Genomic DNA, 19,071 nt, shown 5'->3' with positions numbered 1-19,071 from the left:
TCCTCCAGCACCACAGAAGTCGAAATACAACTCTTTTTTATTGGCTGATAAGTACTCCTTGTGACGAGTGAAATGAACTTCATGCATATAATCCGTGGACTGCCCCTTTAAACGCCACGCCCTCAGTTAGAACCAGTTTTTCTGTTTAAAATTTGTATTGCCAAAGCTGAGATTACTCATTTGATTTTTTTCATCCACCTTTCACTTCCTCCATCATCTATGATTGAGATCAGATCTGAAAGCATTAGCTCCTTCTGGTGTGGAAGAACAGCGCTGTGCTTTTTCCATTTTGTGCAATTCAGCAGATCTTCCATTACACAGAGAAACATGCACATTAAAGGCTGCTCGATACCCTCACTGTGTTTGAATCAGAGGGAACTGCGTAGTACAAAGTCAGCATTGCCTAGCAACCAGGTGACCTTTCCTATCAGCAGTCTGTGATTGTGTCTTTTGTGTGCAACTGTGCAACTGTGTATGTGACAGGCAGGGAAATCCTGAAGCCTCCTGCAGATTGTGAGACTTTTGCAATCTTTTGAGTTTAGTGCAAGCAACGCTCAGCAACGTGGATCTAATAAATTGGGTACGACATCAGGTTTGATGTTGCAGACTGTCCACTGACATCAACTACTGAATCACAGGCTACGACCTACGTCCCTCGACATCAACTCACATTAAAAAAAACCATCATCGGTGTGCGTCATCCATCTATACTGCTGTAGTGGTAAGAGCAAAATGTAACCAAACAAATCAAGCCCTCGCTACTGTTGCATTTATGTGTGTCGAAAACAGTCTGAAGAGGAAGAGAAGGATTCAGGAGACGGCACAGACACCAAGCACGAGGGGTGTCAACTGGGGTGGCTATTCCCTTCTCTACATCACAAGGGGAGCAAAACTGCTCGCAACTAGCCAGACATTTTTTGAAAAAAGGAGCAAACAAGACAGGGAGAAGATGCACTTTTCTCATTTTCGGGGGTTCTGTTAACAGGCTGGGGACACATATTTTCATTGGAAAATTGAAAAAGTGTATTTTGCATCATATGGGACCCTAAATGTTGAGCCCTGATTCCCTGCTGTCTCTCTCGGCTGCTCGCTGAGCAGCAGCTCTCACTTGTTGGCAAAATAGCCACCCAAAAAAAAAAAAAAAACAGACGATGTACTCAGCCATTACATTAATCCAACTGACTAATTCTTATATACACATTCAATCACAGCAGCGGTTGTCATGGTGACACACCTTGACACACACAGGTGAACCCACACACACAGATCGATCCTCTTCTATCCTCTGAGTGACATAATCTCTTTGAGACCACCTGATTACCATGCACTGCAGACACAGACAAAGACCCACACACACACACACACACACACACACACACACACACACACACACACACACACACACACACACACACACACACAAACTTACAGACACCTCACTCCCCTTCCCTGAATGTCGCTTTCACCTGCACCCAGGGGAAGACGTCAATACTGCCCACTAAGCAAACATTTAACTGTCTCTCCTCTCTGGAGCGCGGACACACCCACTGCAGTCTTACTGCACGCTAAAGGCAGTATGTGGGGCGAGGCGCCTCACTCTGGAGCATGTCAGGGACTTGTGTCACCATAGAGGGTGTGAGGGTATAGCAGCACCAAAACAAATCCACATCTAGTGATGCTGGATAGAGAAAGAAAAGAGTGATGAGAGTGAAGCACCTGTCAGGTCCATGGTGATTTGTTTCGGAGCATCGTCACACAGCAGGGTCAGTCTGGTCACCTGGACGTTAGGCACATTGGGGTCTGGTGAGAAAAAACAGTCAGTGGTTATAAAAGCATTCATTCTTTTTTTTAATTTGCTTTTTAATAATTCTATTAAAGGGATAGTAACGCATTTTGGAAAATTACTTTATTCACCTTCTTGCAGAATTATATCAGAAGATTGAACCAGGTGATGATTAGCTTAGCTAAGCATAAAGGCTGGAAGCAGGGGGGGATAGCCAGTCAGGCACATTTGTTTAATCCATAAGTAAACTGAAATGTCACAGTGAGAAATTGTAGTTTTGTGGGAGGTTGCATACTGGAACCATTGCTTAAGTTGATGTTAAAACTTTTAAGTGTCAAGTTGAGCTTTGTGCCACTGTGTATCACTGTGCTACAGAAAAAGAGGAACTTTAAAAAAAAAAAAAAAAATTATGTGTGTGTCTTTGTAAGTAAGTATATATGCATACATATACTGTATGTATACATATGTGTGTATAAATGTAGGTATTACTGACTGCCCATTTGATAATTTACATTATTATTACTACCACAAATGTTATTAATGACTCAAAACCCTCCCACAACTGTATGTCATCCCTGTATCTTTGTGACTGTAAATAAAACTTCAAAAAAGAAAGAAAAAAAGGAAAAATAAAGTCATTAGGATTTGGATCTGGAAATCATGTTTATCTGAAAAAAAAAATCATAGCAATCTATGTAATTGTTCATGTATTTCAGTCTGAACCAAAGTGGTGGACTGACTAATACAATTCCTACAACCGTTAAAAAAATGGCTAAAAATTGTTCATTAATTAAAGTAACACAGTCCATCAACATTTCAAAAACTGCAGAAAAAAGGTAACGTTCAGTTTCAGTAGTGTTGGCCATCGGGATTCAGCATGGACAGATCTAAAATAAACAGTCTCTGTTTGAAAATAAAGTCCTCTCTGCGTTTCCTTTCTCTTATTACATTCTTTCTGTTTCCAATGTTACTAAGATGTAGATGGGGTGGTGTTGAGTTACAGCAGCGGGGGAGTTGGAGCTATTCTACTGATATCAGCTGTCATGGGCCGGCTGTTGGATTAGAGATGCTGAGGCAAGCAGGTCTGGTCCAGTGTGTGTGTGTGTGTGTGTGTGTGTGTGTGTGTGTGTGTGTGTGTGTGTGTGTGTGTGTGTGTGTGTGTGTGTGTGGGTGGGTGTGGGTGTGTGTGTATGTGTTATCAGAAGTTGATGACTAGGAGGAACTATGCGCCAAGTCGTTATATTGAGTGAATGGTTTTACTAAAGCTGCAGTAACATTGGATACTACGGTGTATCACCAGCTCCTCTATCACATCGCTTCAACAGTAAGCAAACACACACACACACACCTGCCAGCATGGGAGTCGTCCCCAGCAGGGTCTGCTTGTACTTGACCAAACTCTCGTCATCTTTGTCCAGTTGCTGAATCTCTTCCAAAGTTTTCTGGACCGGAGCAACGTAGTTTAGGTTTCTGTCGTCCTCTTCATCCTCCAAATACAAATCCTTCTTGTCGCCCATTAGACCTGCCGGAGAGAAGAGAGGAGACCATTAATCCTGTGGGACTGTTTGGCCCATTTTACGCGCTTTTCATTCTTTATTTTTTGATATTTTTGGCGATGTTAAGGCATATGGCATGTATTTTGGCAAGCCCACTATTTCTGTTTAATCTTTGAATCTTTTGAATTTCCAGCTCAGCTCCGACAATAAAATACACTATGTAAACACAATTGTTACATTCATACTGTTAATTGCAAAAAATGCACCATTGAAACCCGATGTGGTTTCTACCGCAAATGGCAAATAAATTGACTCTGATCTATTGCTCTAATTTCCGTTTGACAAAGCATGCACTTATAGCTTATAGCTTAATGTCTGAATTCAAAACTGTTTTCTTACCATCTGAATTCATTGAACATTTAAAAAAGATAATAAGTGCCTTCTGATTACACTATGAAAAAGATAAAAACAAAAAAATAAAAGCTGACTTCTCTCTGACTGTACCCTGGAAAATGAAAAAAAGAGGGAAAGGCAAATGGTATTTGCAGCAGATCTCATCTGCAGTCAATATTTCTGTGATATTTCAGTGACTGAAAACTCAACCGGCACAGGCAGGATTGCTTTACTGTCTGGGATAAGATGCACATTACTCTATGTAGGCCAGCTCCAGCCATCCGGGGTTTGATTTCATCAGGGATTTTGATTCGATATTGAATTTTACAGACATTCGATAATGTGTTCTGCAAGCTGAAATTTCATTTTAGCATCCCCCTCTCATCCGACCTCCAGAGCGTGAATACTTGTAGACTGGAAGGATTTCACCAGACAAAACAGTCACTAAAAAACATGGCAGATTTATGAAAACTGGTCGACAAAATAACCATTTCTAAAGACAGAACAGCAAGCATTTTTAACCTGTATCACAATAATGGGGAGAATTTTTTTCCAAAGAGAGAATGCAAAACGCAGACTCCCATTTACAAAGATTTAGGCTTCATTTCAACATTGAGGGCGACACATAATAATAAATTAAAATAACAAGTTTGGGGGCCTGCCGGAAAATTCTGAGCATCAAACACTTAATTTTCTGCATTATCATGTATTTTCAAGTACCACTTTGTGCCTCAGTTTATGGCATTAATGTCTGAAAAATCTAAAGTTAAAAATATATATATCAATACCCAAAAACTAAAAATTATGAAAAAAAAGAAAAAGTTTATCAAAATAGTTGGCAATAAATTTTCTGTCAACTGGCTAATTGATTTACCATTTTAGCTGCACTTGTACAAATTGTTTGGTAATTTAATATAAAACAAAACTTTTTTTTAGTTTTCCAATGTTTTTATGCAAAACATGTAGTGTAACTAGTAACTAAAGCTTTTAGATAAATGTAGTGAAGTAAAAAGTACAATACTTTTCTCTGAAATGTAGTGGAGCATGGAAAGCAAATATTCAAGTAAAGTAAGGCAAGTACCTGATATTTGTAGGCTGCTTGAGTACAGTACATTCCACCATTGCACGTTTAGCATTACCAATATTGTAACTGACCAAAACATATTCTAAATAATAAATGAACTCAAGCTCCTCTGTTACTTGCTGTCCATAAATTTAACAGCTAAGATAAGAAAGCGCTCATGCAAGTCCTTTTTTTGGAGGTTGTGGAAGACACAGATAAATTACCTATTTAGTGTTCTTCCCTCATCAACATCACACACACACACACACACAAAGATACTTTATATAATGTTACATGGTCTCTGACACTAGTGCACAATGCATACCTCTAGACTCCAATTATCTGAAGAACAGGACACAGACACAAACTGTGCCGTGCAAATCTGTTTATTGTGCTGTAACAGCCTCGTGTAATAGCCTCTGGTTCTGTTTTTACTCTTCATAATGAGGCGGCTCAGTGTACATCAGCCCAGAGCTGTGTGTTGAGGTAATTGGATGGCACAGAGTACACATACACACACACACACACACACACACACACCACACACAAACACAAACTTAAGTCACAAACATACCCACCCAACACCATATAAATGCACAGTCAAACAGAGTTACGGATTCTGTAAACATTAGTGAAAATCAAATGGACGTAATGACCCAGTACAAGTGTCAACACACACACACACACACACACACACACACACACACACACACACACCACACACACCACACACACACACAACTCTGCGTTTGTAGCAGCACCCCACCCAGTCATGGCCAAACACGACTGCCTTTGCCCGTCACCATGGCAACCCTTTCAACTCCCCTCACAGTGACATCACCTTTGCTGTGGATCCGTTTTATAGGACTTAATATACACAGTGGAGCATTTGGTTTTGTTTGCAGCAAGAGAGATTCATGGTTTATCAGATTTAGTACATCACACACACACACACACACACACACACACACACCAGACACACACACACTTTTCCTTCTTTCCTTCTTAAATGTATATACTGTATATGTATTATATGTATATAATCTCTTGGTTGTAGTTTTCCATCGGTAATCAACCTAAGTGAATTTTCACAGGGATGTTTTGTTTTTTTAAAATATAAAACAAGCTTTGTTTAATACTTTAATATTTTAAAATTTTTCAGCCTGGTCTCACTCCCAGAGCATCAAAACCACGCCGCTTTGACAGCGTCTTGGGCATCACTATAATGATGCCTGGGCACCAGCTTTACTATAAACCAATACTCATCATTATTAAACGCTCAGAGCAACAGACATGTATAGAAGTCCACTGTGGGTGAGAGTGGAGTTTGAAGGGTCCAACTAACACCTGCTTTTGACCCAGGAGAGCGGGGATCTTTGCAACATCTGCAAACTTTTTCTTACGATGACGAAGTAGTTTTGTGACCTAAACCTTAACACCGACCTCTTCTTAACCCAGTGACTGTGCCCTTCAAACCCAGGTTTTTTTTTAGCAACATCCATGATCTTTTTCACTGTCTTTCCCACCACATTTGTGCCACTCTAAGCCAGGTGTTTTTTAGCAACATCTGCAATATTAGTTGAGTAGTATAGTAGTTTTGTTGCCTTTACCAAACCATTGAATACTTCTTGCTTAATTGACATTATCCCTGCACAAGTTTCCTTCGTTTACAGTAAAAAAAAAAAAGAAATGCAAATTGATGTAGAGATGATGATGAGAGGTTTCACATTTTCAATGCTGTCTTTTGTCTTTGAGAGAGAGACCTCCACAACATTGCAAAGAAATCTTTGATTCTGAGATTAAATACTCACACCTAAAATGCCATAAATTAACATCTTGAATCTGCATATTTGAAATATTAAAGAATGTTGTTTTAAGATCTCAGTTGGCACTCTTTGTGTCGGATCCAGTTGATTCACAAAATGAGCTGAAAACAATATGAAATATTAACTCAAAAATCTTGTGCAGATTTCTCCTTTATCCATCCACACACACATTTCTCTCCATAGTATGTCCGATATGTAGGCTATGCATGGCTTCATAAATGATTCACCCAGCTGTATCTACATATCAAACTCTGCAGCCCGCCCCCACAGGAGCGTGCATGTGCACACATGTACGCACACTGCAGCGTAAAACGTGTTTGAGCTGCTGTTAAAACCAGTTTCCGCTCTGACATCTGAGAGCTCCTCTTTGATCTCCAGACTGCTGACCTGTCACAGGAACCGTATCAATTAACATTTATTTTAAAAGGCAGGGTTTGGCCCACAGAGATGCAACTGAGTGTTTAATATGGATTTTTTTTTAAGTTGCAGTACGTGATAGTAGTAAGAATTTCTCCATGGTTTAAACCAGGTAAATTTAGTTTTAGTTTCATCAGATACAAAGTTTGTACCAATGAGTCTGATCTAAAGACTGACTGTTGTGTTACTATTTAAAAGTATACAAATACAAATATTACCAACATGCAAATTATGACCCATTAGGAGAAAACAAAACTGAAATAAACAAAGAAATGTGGAAATAAATTGAAAAAATTGTAAATAAATACAGGAATAAATAAATATGGAAACAAATGAATAAAAATCATAAATACATGCTAAAAATAATAAATACATTTGGAAATTAATTGATAAAGGAAAATAATTTAACAGGACAATAAAACATTTTTATAACATTTATTTATCTATTTATGTCTACATGTTTCTGATGTAGGAGGTCCTAACCTCTGCATTTATTCCCTTATTTATCCATGTATTCATTTATTTCCATGTTTATATATTTCTGCATTCATTTTTGTTGGTATGTGTTTATTGCTACATTTTTTCTTTCTTTTAGTATGTTTATGAGGTAGCAGGTCCTTATCTCTGCCTTATTTATGTCTGTATTTATTTATATATCTATTTATTAACTTATCCCCATATTTATCTACATTCTATATTGATTTATTGATACTGATCTAATGATAGCTGATACAAGTTTCATCCTCCAAAAAGACGTCACACACTTTTCAAAAATTTTCTGGGGGAGACCAGGGGGGCGTCAACTACTCTTATTGCCCAAACATAATAGTAGCCGTCTTAAGCTGAAACATGCACAGCTAAAACCCTCCATATTGTGTGAATCTGGTGTTAGAACCAAGCAAGCAAAAAGCCAGCAGTGTGTTTGCATGTGTGTGTGTGTGTGTGTGTGTGTGTGTGTGTGTGTGTGTGAGTGGTCTTCCAACTGGTTCAGCCCCCCATCTGTGATGTGATATTAACTGGTGGATTTTCTTTGATGGCCATAAAACTGCCTCATTACCCCAGCAGCTTCTGAAACCATCTTCTGCATCATTACACGCGTGCCTGCTGTAAAATATGTGCTACAAGTGTAAATCAGCGCTCTGTGTTGTTACAGAAAAGCTAAAAAAATAATGGTGAGAATTTTTTTTTCTTTGCCCCCAAGAGAAAGTGAGAAGGAACATGAGTCTGAGGAGGGATGCTACTGGAAAACAAACATACAAGCCTTGTCACCTCTAAAAGACTTGATCGCTGCGCCACTGAGTGAGCATTTATTATTCATGTGAATTTTTAGGCACCTATCAGTGTCATGTGAATGCCTAAAAAACTGTAAAAAAAAAAATCTTGGGGTTAATTTATTCAGTCGATCTTATTTTATTACATGCAAAATGATTTATATTCTTGTCTGTAGCTATAAAATCAATTTACATCTTTCAGACTTTTACCTATTGCATGCTGAGTTAAAACATAGTTGCCAATTCAAACTACATTTGCAGAGCAATTTTTTGAACAGCTTTTACACTAAGACAGAGGATCCACAGCCCGTATGTACAACTACAAGACACAGACTCAGTGTTCATCTGCTGACATTTAAAACTAAACCAACATGTTTAGTGAAAACCAACACAGCAAGCTGTCTTGGCAGAGGAGAGGTGGCTTTAGGGGGAAGACAGATTTGAGAGGACTGCTCACACGAGACCTCAAAAACACACAGACAACCACACTGTATGCTCCTGTAGACAAGGTTTGAACAGAAACACACACACACTGAACATGTTGTTCTGTTGGTTCCGTGTTGACGTGAGACTTTTACAAATGTCTGGATGCAGATTGTGACTAAATCTATCATAACTGGTTGGCACATTTTTTTCATCTTAAGACAGAGCCTGGTTTGCTGTTTCCAGCCTTCATACTGAGCTATTTAATCAGCAGTGACCCTCAGTGTCAGAAACAGACACAATGCACCCTTTGGTGTCTGTATGAGATGCACTGGGTTTTCAACTTAATTTTATGTAAACCCATCAGCATCAGTATTGACATTCAGAGCAATGAATGCAATAAAGACACAAAAAAGTCTGCAAAGGTCAGGCCGGCCAAGTACAGGACTTGACCTGGTGTTTGTGTCCCGCGTAATGCTAAACACACTTTTTCACTGCACAAAAAAACAGCTAACATCTGGCTTTTGTATGTAATTGGAAAGGTAACAATCAGCATTCAGACCTGGGTCAAAATACTCTGCAGTATTCACGGGTATTTATCCGCTCCAGCTCTGATCAGCATTGATGACAGCATTCAGGTGAATGCGGCAATTTCTCCTTGAGCTCCTTAACTGTCGAGATGCAGGACGCTTCGTCACAATATACTATCGGTCTCCACTCCAACAGATCTCAAACACTGACCCAAATGTAGTTGGCACAGAGTTTGAAAAAAGACACTAAAATAAGTAACAGATATAGAAAAAGAGGTAACCAGAGTAAAGTTTTCACTGGCTTCCATCTATACTGCTCACTAATGTTTACCTGTTCTCCAGCCTGTCCATAATGTTCAATGTGACACACCCAAAAGAAAAAAAAACACACAGAAAGGCATATACAGTATGTCTGCTGCAAAGCCATTTATACAGCTCTGCTCTTAAAGTCTATCACCTATTTTTAGCAGTTTTACTCGTGTATAAAACACCTGCGTACACAATTTGGGTGGAAAAGTGATCTAAAAGTCAGTATTATTCTGTCAGGAGAGTCTTTAGTTGCTCATTAGTGAGTTGTTAGTCAATAGTTGGTCACTTGTCGGACAGTCATTAGTCCTGAGAGTCAGCTGTCAAGTGAGTTGACTAACATGAACAAGATCTTTTCCAGAGCCCAACCAAGCAGCCAAAACCTAACTGCCGAGCCCCTGCATCAAGATACAACACAAAATACAACACACTCCGGCATCATAATAATGACAGGAATTCTGCTCAAACGTTAAAATGTGACAAGCAGGGATTAAATCAAGTTGAAATGGATTTAAAAAAAAACACACACACTTGTTATGACATCTATTTAAAAAACTGCATCATAAATGGGGCATTATTAGTAATCAAGATTCAAATGCTTTTTTTCCCTCAACAGCCTTAATCTGTTTAAATAATCGTTCCCTGTCTGCCTCCTCTTTCCTTAACCCAGATAACCGTTCACTGTGTCAGGAAAACACTTCTCTCTCACTGTGTGTGTCTAGCATGTGTGTGTTTTTGCCCTAAGCGTTGATTTGCTGTTTTTTATAGTCCTCCGAGGCCCGCTGTCACTGCTCCGTTCTAATACTATAACGAGACTGCTGGGACACTGAAACACACATAAAAAAACACACATGCAGCAGAAGATAAGAAGGGATCTTTCAGGTCTCCGCAAAGCCAGTAAGACCTTCTCACAGTGAAGGAAAAGGCAGTCAAAGAAGACCGATCAAAATAATATCATCCCAGCAGCGGGCCATGATACAGCAGGGTTCACCTCCATCTCTGAGGCTGCTGTCAGTGCGTGGCCTTCTCCGCCACAACACCACCAGAATCAATATGTCACCTGCAAGATTTCCATGTAAGGCTGCAGACACCCCGTCAGCACTGCAGATACTCATGACACTTCATCATGTTAAACAGCAAATCACTGAGATCTCATTTCCCTCATGTTTCCGTGTTGATGAAAGGCCGCGATGACAAACAAATGATACCAGCTGCTGTTATTGGTGATATCAACACACCGAGGATGTCTTATGACACGCTCATGACAGCTTCTGTGGCATATTGTATAACTGCAGAACTGACACTTTCACTATTAAATATGCTCTGCTCGTAATGGTGCAGTTGTCAATAGTGATTGTAGCATGATGCAGCTTTTCATCTCACATTTAAATGTCTTTTATTGCGGTTTGAAAACGCCATTATCCATCTGCTGAATGCTGCAGTGATCCATTTCACATGCGGTTTTGTTATTATGCAATTAGTCGCACAGAAATTACAAAAAAAAACTCAACACCAAGAAATGACCACCAGTAAATATATGTGACGGAAGTTATAGTTGAATTCATTCATATGCAAAAAATTAAATTAAATTAAATTAATTTTTTTGTTGCTACAGCTTTTCTGGCATGGGGAGGCTTATGTTTCATCATTGCAAGCCAACATTTTAGTGTCAAAGATGAACATTTCAGTGGGTTTATCACTAAGCAAAAGAAGAAGCAAACATACTGTAACGAGTCAGAAATAAATCGAAATTCAATGTGTCATCTTATTTTCAACTTGAGATTGATCTGAATACTCTTATTGCTTCTTTTTTTTTCTTTATTCAGTTTAGTTTTACCACTTCACATTTTATGGTGCAGTATTAATGCAATATGGAAAAAAATGTGATTATATACTGTACATCTATACATCGACTCCGGGATTGCATCGAGTTACAGGAGCAGGTGAAACAGAGGCTAACCCGCTCATGACGTCATCACTACAGCTCTCTATGGACAGCAATTCGCCCCTTTAATCAACCTCCTCCTCACTGAGACACACACACACACACACACAGTAATATGTCCTCAGCTGCTCTGTCAGCCCTGTAGAGACAGCAGGTTGTCTAATTGACTGACTTGATTGGTCTCGTATGTGTCTGCTCACCCACTCAACCTCATTTATCACTGCTGGGACAGAAAAAATTGGGAGGAGGAATGACATGAGGAGTAGATACAGTTTCTTAAACACATCTGACAATCTGACGGCAGGAGTGAGAGTGCGAAGACAGCAGGAGTGAGCAGGTAAGGACAGGAGAGAGGGAACGTAAGGAGGGAAGGAAGGAGAGGTTAGAGAGAGAGGTATGGAGGTTATTTAATCTGACAGAGGGAGATGGAGGGAAGAGGAGAAGAAGACAAAAAGAGAGAAATAAATAGGGAATAAGTGAGGTAAAAAGTGAGGGAGGATTAGAGAGAAAATGAAGATAGAAAGATAGAAAAATAAGGATAGAAATGAAGATAGAAAGATAGAAAAATAAGGGAGAGAAGAGGGATTTCAATTAGCTTGTTTGAACGCTTGCTGCTCGCTGCCTTTGCTGATTGACAGCTCATGAAGAGCGTGCTGCCACATGGGCCTCACCCACTCACTCCCTCTCTGCCACACACACACGCACGCACACACACGCACACACACACACACACACACACACACACACACACACACACACACACACACACACACACACACACACTTTCTTCAGTTTCTTTCCTAGTAACAGCTGCTGACAGAACATGTCGATCTCAACCGCCAACATTTTCCCTTTGTTTCCTTCCTTTTGTGTTTACCCCATCTTCCTCCTCTCCTCCTGCCTCCTCGCCTTCTCATCTTCCACCTACTCACATCTTCATCCTCCTCTATCCACTTATCTCCCTCCTCCTCTCTGTACAACTTCCCCTCCTCCTCATTGCTTTTTTCTCCTCTTCTCCAAAAAAAACCCTCTTTACCTCGATGTTTCTCGCCCTCCCTCCTCCTCGCTTCGTCATTCACCTCCCAACTCCTGCCATTTATCTTCCACTCAGTCACCTCCCACGTTGCCATCAAAAATCTCCTCCTCCTCCTCATTTTTCAAAACTCAATCTCAGCCAAATGTTCTTGACAAGATTCGATGTGTCATATATATTCACAGCAAAACAGCACAGGCGGCAAAATTCACTTTAAAGGTCCAGCGTGTAGGATTTCGGGGGATATATTGGCAGAAATGGAATATAATATAACAAGTATGTTTTCTAGTGTATAATCACCTGAAAATAAGATTTTTTTGTTACTGTAGAATGAGCTGTTCATATCTACATTGGGGTCTAGTCCTTGTCATGGAGTCAGCAATGTTGCACTGCTATGTTTCTACAGTAGCCCAGAATGAAACCAAACACGGGCTCTAGATAGGCCCATTCAAGTTTTCACGCCAGCCATCGTAGTTAGCGGCTCCTTCATGACAAGAGCATCAGAAAAACACTTTTTTAAAACCATGGAACTGCTGTATTCAGTGTTTTTACCAGTTTAAATTACTGGGTTTGTTTGTTTTGGCAACAAAGTCTCATCTCAACTCATCAAATATCGCCACTTGGTCAGTGCTGGTCACATCTACATATGATGCACTAGGTATCCTCCTGCATCTGTTGTTGACATTCAAGGACGGCGTCTCATTTATGCCTGTTAAATGCATTTGGTCTTTTCAAAACACACTGCTGTTTTGACAGGAGATGTACAGTTTCTTCCTGTTTAGATGCAAACAGTATTCTTCAAAATAAACTTAAAATATCAGTAAAACACCTTGTATTTATGTTTATTTTCTTGTGCAGCAAGCTCCCGAGAGAAAGTCTGGGGTTTGTCGGACCCACCCACTTCTCTTCCTGCCCATCCTAAAGGGACTTTCCAGCTCCTTGTATTATGTCGTTACTGGCAGTGTTTTAAACTGACTATCATACTGCCGCAAAAGGTGCCAACCAGCTAATCATCCATGAAAGGTGGCTTTTTGCGTCAGTGTCTGACCCCAAAATTACTGACCATGCGACGGCATTTGACAAGTTGGGAATGAGAACAGGCTGGTTATCTGACTCCCTGTGAAAACCTCTTGAACTTCTGGATCTTGAATCAGGAGAAAAAGGATAAGCACAGTAGCTGGTGCTGTGCTAGTGGCCTGTATCCAACATGCCAAACAGCACTGGAAAAACAGTGGCTTGTAAGGTAAAACTGCTTTATTCAGTGTTTTCATTGGTTTAAATTGCCTGTTTCATTTGTTTTGGAGAGGAAGAGACCTTTGCGGATAACTTGGCACCCAGTGAAAACCTACTAACCAAATATACACTGAAGGAATTCTGACCAGGACAAGTTTCCACTGGTTGCAACCTTCACCACTAGATGCCACTGAATATACCTAAATCTCACACACTTCTTTAATTCCCTGTGTGCAACTGCTTGAAGCTGTTTTTTGTTTCTGACCATGATGAAATGATGCAAAAAGAGCAGATTTTTTTTTTTGTCATGACATATTCGGAGTGATCACCCATTGAATGATTTGATGGTTCAAATGTGGTTCTTTGAGATGTTTTAAGAAATTAGAAATGGTTGAAGTTCAGGGAGTTGGGACTGAAATCGGCTGACGTGAATATCTACTGTCGGTGACTCTCTGGATCCTGACTGGAGCTGAGCGATCAATTCAAATCGCTGTTTGAAATTCACACAGTTAATGGAACAGATTATTCACGGCCGCCTTAGATCTTAAATCACATTTCGCTTCCACTTTGGAGACCTTCGTTTGAACATGATCTCTCATTTTCTCCTGTTTCTTCTCTCGTAATTGTCACTGTGGTTTCCTCTCCCTCTCTCTCTCCTTCTGAATCTCTCTTTTCAAATTACTTCACTCGCTTTCCCTTTTTGCCTTTTTATCTTCATCTCAGAAAACACACACTCTTACATACACACCTTTGTGAAGGGAAACCCCAAGACTGTTCCACCATCTGTAACTGCTCAGCACTGCAGTGAAGTGAACACACACACACACACACACACACACACACACACACACACACACACACACACACACACACACACACACACACACACACACACACACAGTTGCCTTGCAAATACTGTTACAAAAATAAAAGCAGAAAAAAAGACTGAATTAACAGCAGACAATGGTGCCATCATTTGACATACGCTGTGTCATCACACACACACACACACACACACACACACACACACACACACACACACACACACACACACACACACACACACACACACACACACACAGAGAGAGCTGCTCCCTCCGCTAGTATTTCTCATGAACACACACCCTTTTGCGTGTGTGTGCATGTATGTGAGCAGAAACATAATTACAAAAGCCGGCAGCACACATGCAGTCACCCACACACACATGCACGCACGCACACACACACGTACAGGAGATAGTGTAGGATGTGATCGATAGCTATTGATCTGCCACCTTTGGCTTGTCTTGGCAGCACTTCATGTTAGACATAAAAATGTCCACACCCGCCAGGATAGAGACATATGGCACACACACACACACAAACACACACACACAAGCACATACACAGAAGAACATGCATAAAGACAAACACACATGCCCATGATTATGATTTTTTTCTATATTTTGGCTTAATTTATACACTATAAAATAGATCACTCATGCACAGTATAATAACTTGTATAAGTGAAGTTATACCAATTCACTAGTGCATGCACACACACACACTCACACACACACACACACACTCACACACACACTCCTCCATCGCCTCACCTCTGTAGCACATAGTTAACCACAGCAGCTCCAGCACCTGACCCCCAAACTCACACACGTCCAATCCCAGCATGGTGCCTCTCTGCGGGGCTGCACTCTGTGCGACGGCTGGCAAGAGAGAAAACCGGGGAAACCTCCACAGGTAGCAACAAAGTAGCAGAACAAGGATGGGTTAAAGAAGAGACCATCCACAAAAGTCTTGGATTGGAAGGCAAACGCGGAGGCGGAGGAGGTGGTGGGGGTCAGACGAGCATCTCCTCCCGGGAGGAAATAATAAAAAAAAATGTTGTTGAGAAGGAAAAAGAGCTGGCGTGAGAGAGGCTGAGAGGCAGGGAGGGTATCCTTGGGTGTGGGTGTGGATGTGATGGGGATGTGTGTGAGCGAGAGAGAGAGAGAGAGAGAGGGTGGAGGGAGTGAGAGAGCGAGGGAGAAGCAGCAAGAGGCAGCCGGCTTTCTACACTTCTTCTCTGTCAGACCTCAAAAACAGAAAGGAATCTAAAGGCTAAAAATGTTTGGTTTTTTTGTGTTGATGTTGCAGCAGCAGCAGCAGCAGCAGCAGCGAGGATGCCGGGAGCTGACGGTGGCTGCTTCAGCCGGCAGATCTGTCTGCAGCAGCATGTATGTGTGTGTGTGTGTGTGTGTGTGTGTGTGTGTGTGTGTGTGTGTGTGTGTGTGTGTGTGTGTGTTACTCAGACGCTGGCTATCGATTCGCAGACGAGCAGCGAACCCTCCCTCCTCCTCCTCCTCCTCCCCCTGCATCCCTCCTCCTCGTGTCATCAGCCCAGAGACTGCAATGAGCTCATCCTTTACCCCCTCCCTCCCCAATTCACGCTTCCATGCCTCCCTCCTTCTTCTCACGCACCCCCCACCGACCCCCACCCCCAACTCTTTCATGCTTTTATTTTCCTCTTCATTTTTCATCACTTACACAAATTCACATGCGGTGTCCACTCTCTCCCTCCAGCCATTCATCACTGTGTCACGCCATCTCTCTCCGTGTCTCTCTATTTATCTTATCCCCCCTCCCCATCCTCCTCCCACCCCCTTCACCTTCTTCTTTATCTCCCTCTGTCTTTACTGACCACACCCTGTCAGCAGTATGCTTCAATCATGACTCTCATCTTTTTTTTCTCCACTCAGTCTTTTTTACCTCTCTTTCTCAGTAGAATACAAAAGGGGCTGCTTCTCCCCACTTGACAATCAGACACACTCCCTTTCACACACACACACACACCTTGTTAATCTGTCACTCACAGGTTGTGAAGCTGTCGTGTAACATGTTATGTGAGACAACTTTTCTCTTCCTCTGTCCCTCACTCTCTAAGACTCCAGGAAACCTCAGCATGGTGTTACGTTACAGTCACATATATACATTTGCTTTCATTAATACAATTTTGGTGGTATGGATTCAGTATGTAGTCAAAAACCTGAAAAATGCGCTTATAATACTTGACTTAAAGGTCTAGTGTGTAAGATTTAGGGGGATATATTGTTAGAAAGGGGATATAATATAATAAATATGCTTTCTTTGGTGTGTTTAGCTCCTATTTATGACTTTTAATATGCTTTTATTTTTGATCGTTTTTTATCTGTTATTTTCGTTGTTTTTTTTATCAGTTTTAATTCTAATTATTTTATCATGTAGCACTTTGAGATATGTTTCAAATATAAAGTGCATTACAAATAAAATCCATTATTATTATTATTATTATAATCACCAGAAAATAAGAATTGTGTTTTCGCTGCCGTAGTATGAGCCATTTATAAGCAGGTTATCATCATGTAGCACTGCCATGTGTCTACCGTAGCCCAGAACAGACAAACCAAACACTGGCTCCGTGTTTTTACGTCAGCCAGCAGCAGCCCCGATGAGACAAGCAGTGTCACGAAAATAATAGGTTTTTTATTTTGTTTTTTTTTTTTTTACATGAAACTGACCCAGATTTGTTTTGCCACATTACAATTAATGTTTCAACTGGAGGAACTGACTGACATTAGTGAAACAGGCTAGTTTGATAAATGAGGGACGTCGGCTCATGTGGTCAGAAAGAAAATGAAAATTAGCGAGGAAGGAAGTGAGATAAAAATACAGAGCGAGAGGAGAGACGGAGCAGAGGCTGTGTCTTGATACAGACTCAATTTGGCGATAGTTTGTCTTCCTGCCAGCAAAGAACAGTGAGCTCATATTGAAACAGACAGAAAACTTATAGGTGTGAGCGAGAGAGCTACACCACTGTATATGGGTCAATATAGGTCATTCATTGAATAATAGATAGCAGCTGTGGTTCAACACTGACGTTTTAGATTCTTCTCCTACAGTCTCTCTAGGTTTCTTGGGAAAACAACTTTAAGTAACGAAATATGATATACATTGGCACTTATTTCTAATTTCTTGGCTCCAAATAGTGACCCTAGTGGCATCACGTCAAGCATCTATGAGTGTATTTTACAAGAGGAGATGAAAATATACAAGTTAGAGCATTTAATTTGCACACTTCCAGTATGTGTAACATCCTATCACATTTTGCACAAACTGGGACATTCCCAGCTGACTATTGTTGGGAGAGTTTACACACTGAGCTGAAAGTTAAAAGGCAGAGCCCAAGCAAATGTCTAAAATATAAACCTACTAGTCCATATCCACGGAAATGTACAACGTAACTGCATTCAGACTTTAGGGGATGTGCACAGCACAACCTCGTGCAGACCACAGACCTATATGTTGGTGCAGATTTTGCCAAAAATGCAAATAAACAGGCTAAAAGAAATCTGCTTTGTAGCAACAAAAAATGAAAGAATTGCGCTTTATTTTTGTCATTCAAGCTGCAACTCCACCTTTGACCACAGTGTGTGTTACAATGGCAGAGTGGCGCTGTCAGAAGAAGAAGCAGACCAACATTATATGTGAAGTATTTTTATAAAAAAACGGGCACGGGCAGTGAGTGAAGAAGACAAAGGGTTTCATCAGTCCCCACATGTGACAATTTTCAGTGTCCACATGCCATTTCAGATCGATTGGGCAACCCATCGAGGAGAAAAAGGAGTTTTCTTAATTTTATAGTAGGATGAATAATTGGCACGGACAACAACCCATCGAGGCAGCAGTAGACCAGCAACTAATGTTTTCTGTGAGGTAAAACTACTCTTTTTGTCAAAGGAGTGTAGTGGCTTCAAGAAAGCATATCTGGATGTGACGGCTTCAGCTCCATCACAATGGTAAAGCAGTGAAAATGTTTGAAATATAGTGGGCACCCCTGTTTTTGCAATCTGGGAGTGCGCCGACAGCCATCTACTGACACCACTTAAAAAATTCTGAACTATCCCTTTAAGCCTCACTGTACAAATCCATCATCCTAAAATGGTAAACGGCAGTAAAATCTGATTTAATATCGTCGCCCTGCCCGACCAATCACCCTGTCAGTGTCAGCAGCAGTGGGTCTCTCTCCTGTCTGTCCTAAAGCAAGCTGTGCTATAAACCCATTATATTCATATTGCTTTATGGAAATATAAATCATCAGCAGCAGTGGTCCCCGGTGGGATGAGTGGCATCTATAAAAATGTGTGCTTGAACAAGGATGGTGTCATAAAGAGAGTCTCTGCGTTAGGAGCCCCTCCAGGGTTTAAACACGCAGACCCACATTTTTTATTCAAACAGGAAGAACCTGATAAAAAGCTCCGCAGGCAGCAGCCGAGGACCGGCTGTGCTGAGGTAATGTCATGATAACATGAAGTCAATAGCTCTCCCCTCAACTGAACA

The 19,071-nt window shown here is 40.8% G+C and overlaps 1 protein-coding gene across 2 annotated transcripts in view; it reads right to left on the bottom strand.

Moving 5' to 3' along the window:
• The window catches only part of arhgdig (Rho GDP dissociation inhibitor gamma), a 35,561-nt gene that overhangs the window by 14,555 nt on the left and 1,935 nt on the right, over positions 1–19,071 (bottom strand). Inside the window, exons 1-3 of one of the 2 annotated variants that reach the window (XM_042505864.2) lie at positions 15,315–15,785; positions 3,132–3,305; positions 1,717–1,800 (exon numbers count right to left, since the gene is read on the bottom strand). In XM_042505864.2, the coding sequence (XP_042361798.1) occupies positions 1,717–1,800; positions 3,132–3,305; positions 15,315–15,387 (331 nt within the window). In that variant the 5' untranslated portion in view covers positions 15,388–15,785. Of the gene's footprint in view, positions 1–1,716; positions 1,801–3,131; positions 3,306–15,314; positions 15,786–19,071 lie in introns of those variants that run through there. The other variant, XM_042505865.2, reaches the window with a different exon arrangement.

This window comes from Plectropomus leopardus, chromosome 18, assembly GCF_026936395.1.
Source record: "Plectropomus leopardus strain MGB_pleo_1.0 chromosome 18, ASM2693639v1, whole genome shotgun sequence".
Classification (NCBI taxonomy): Eukaryota; Metazoa; Chordata; class Actinopteri; order Perciformes; family Serranidae; genus Plectropomus; species Plectropomus leopardus.
The sequence above is the reverse complement of the archived record's forward strand: the minus strand, read 5'-3'. Positions and strand labels throughout refer to the sequence as shown.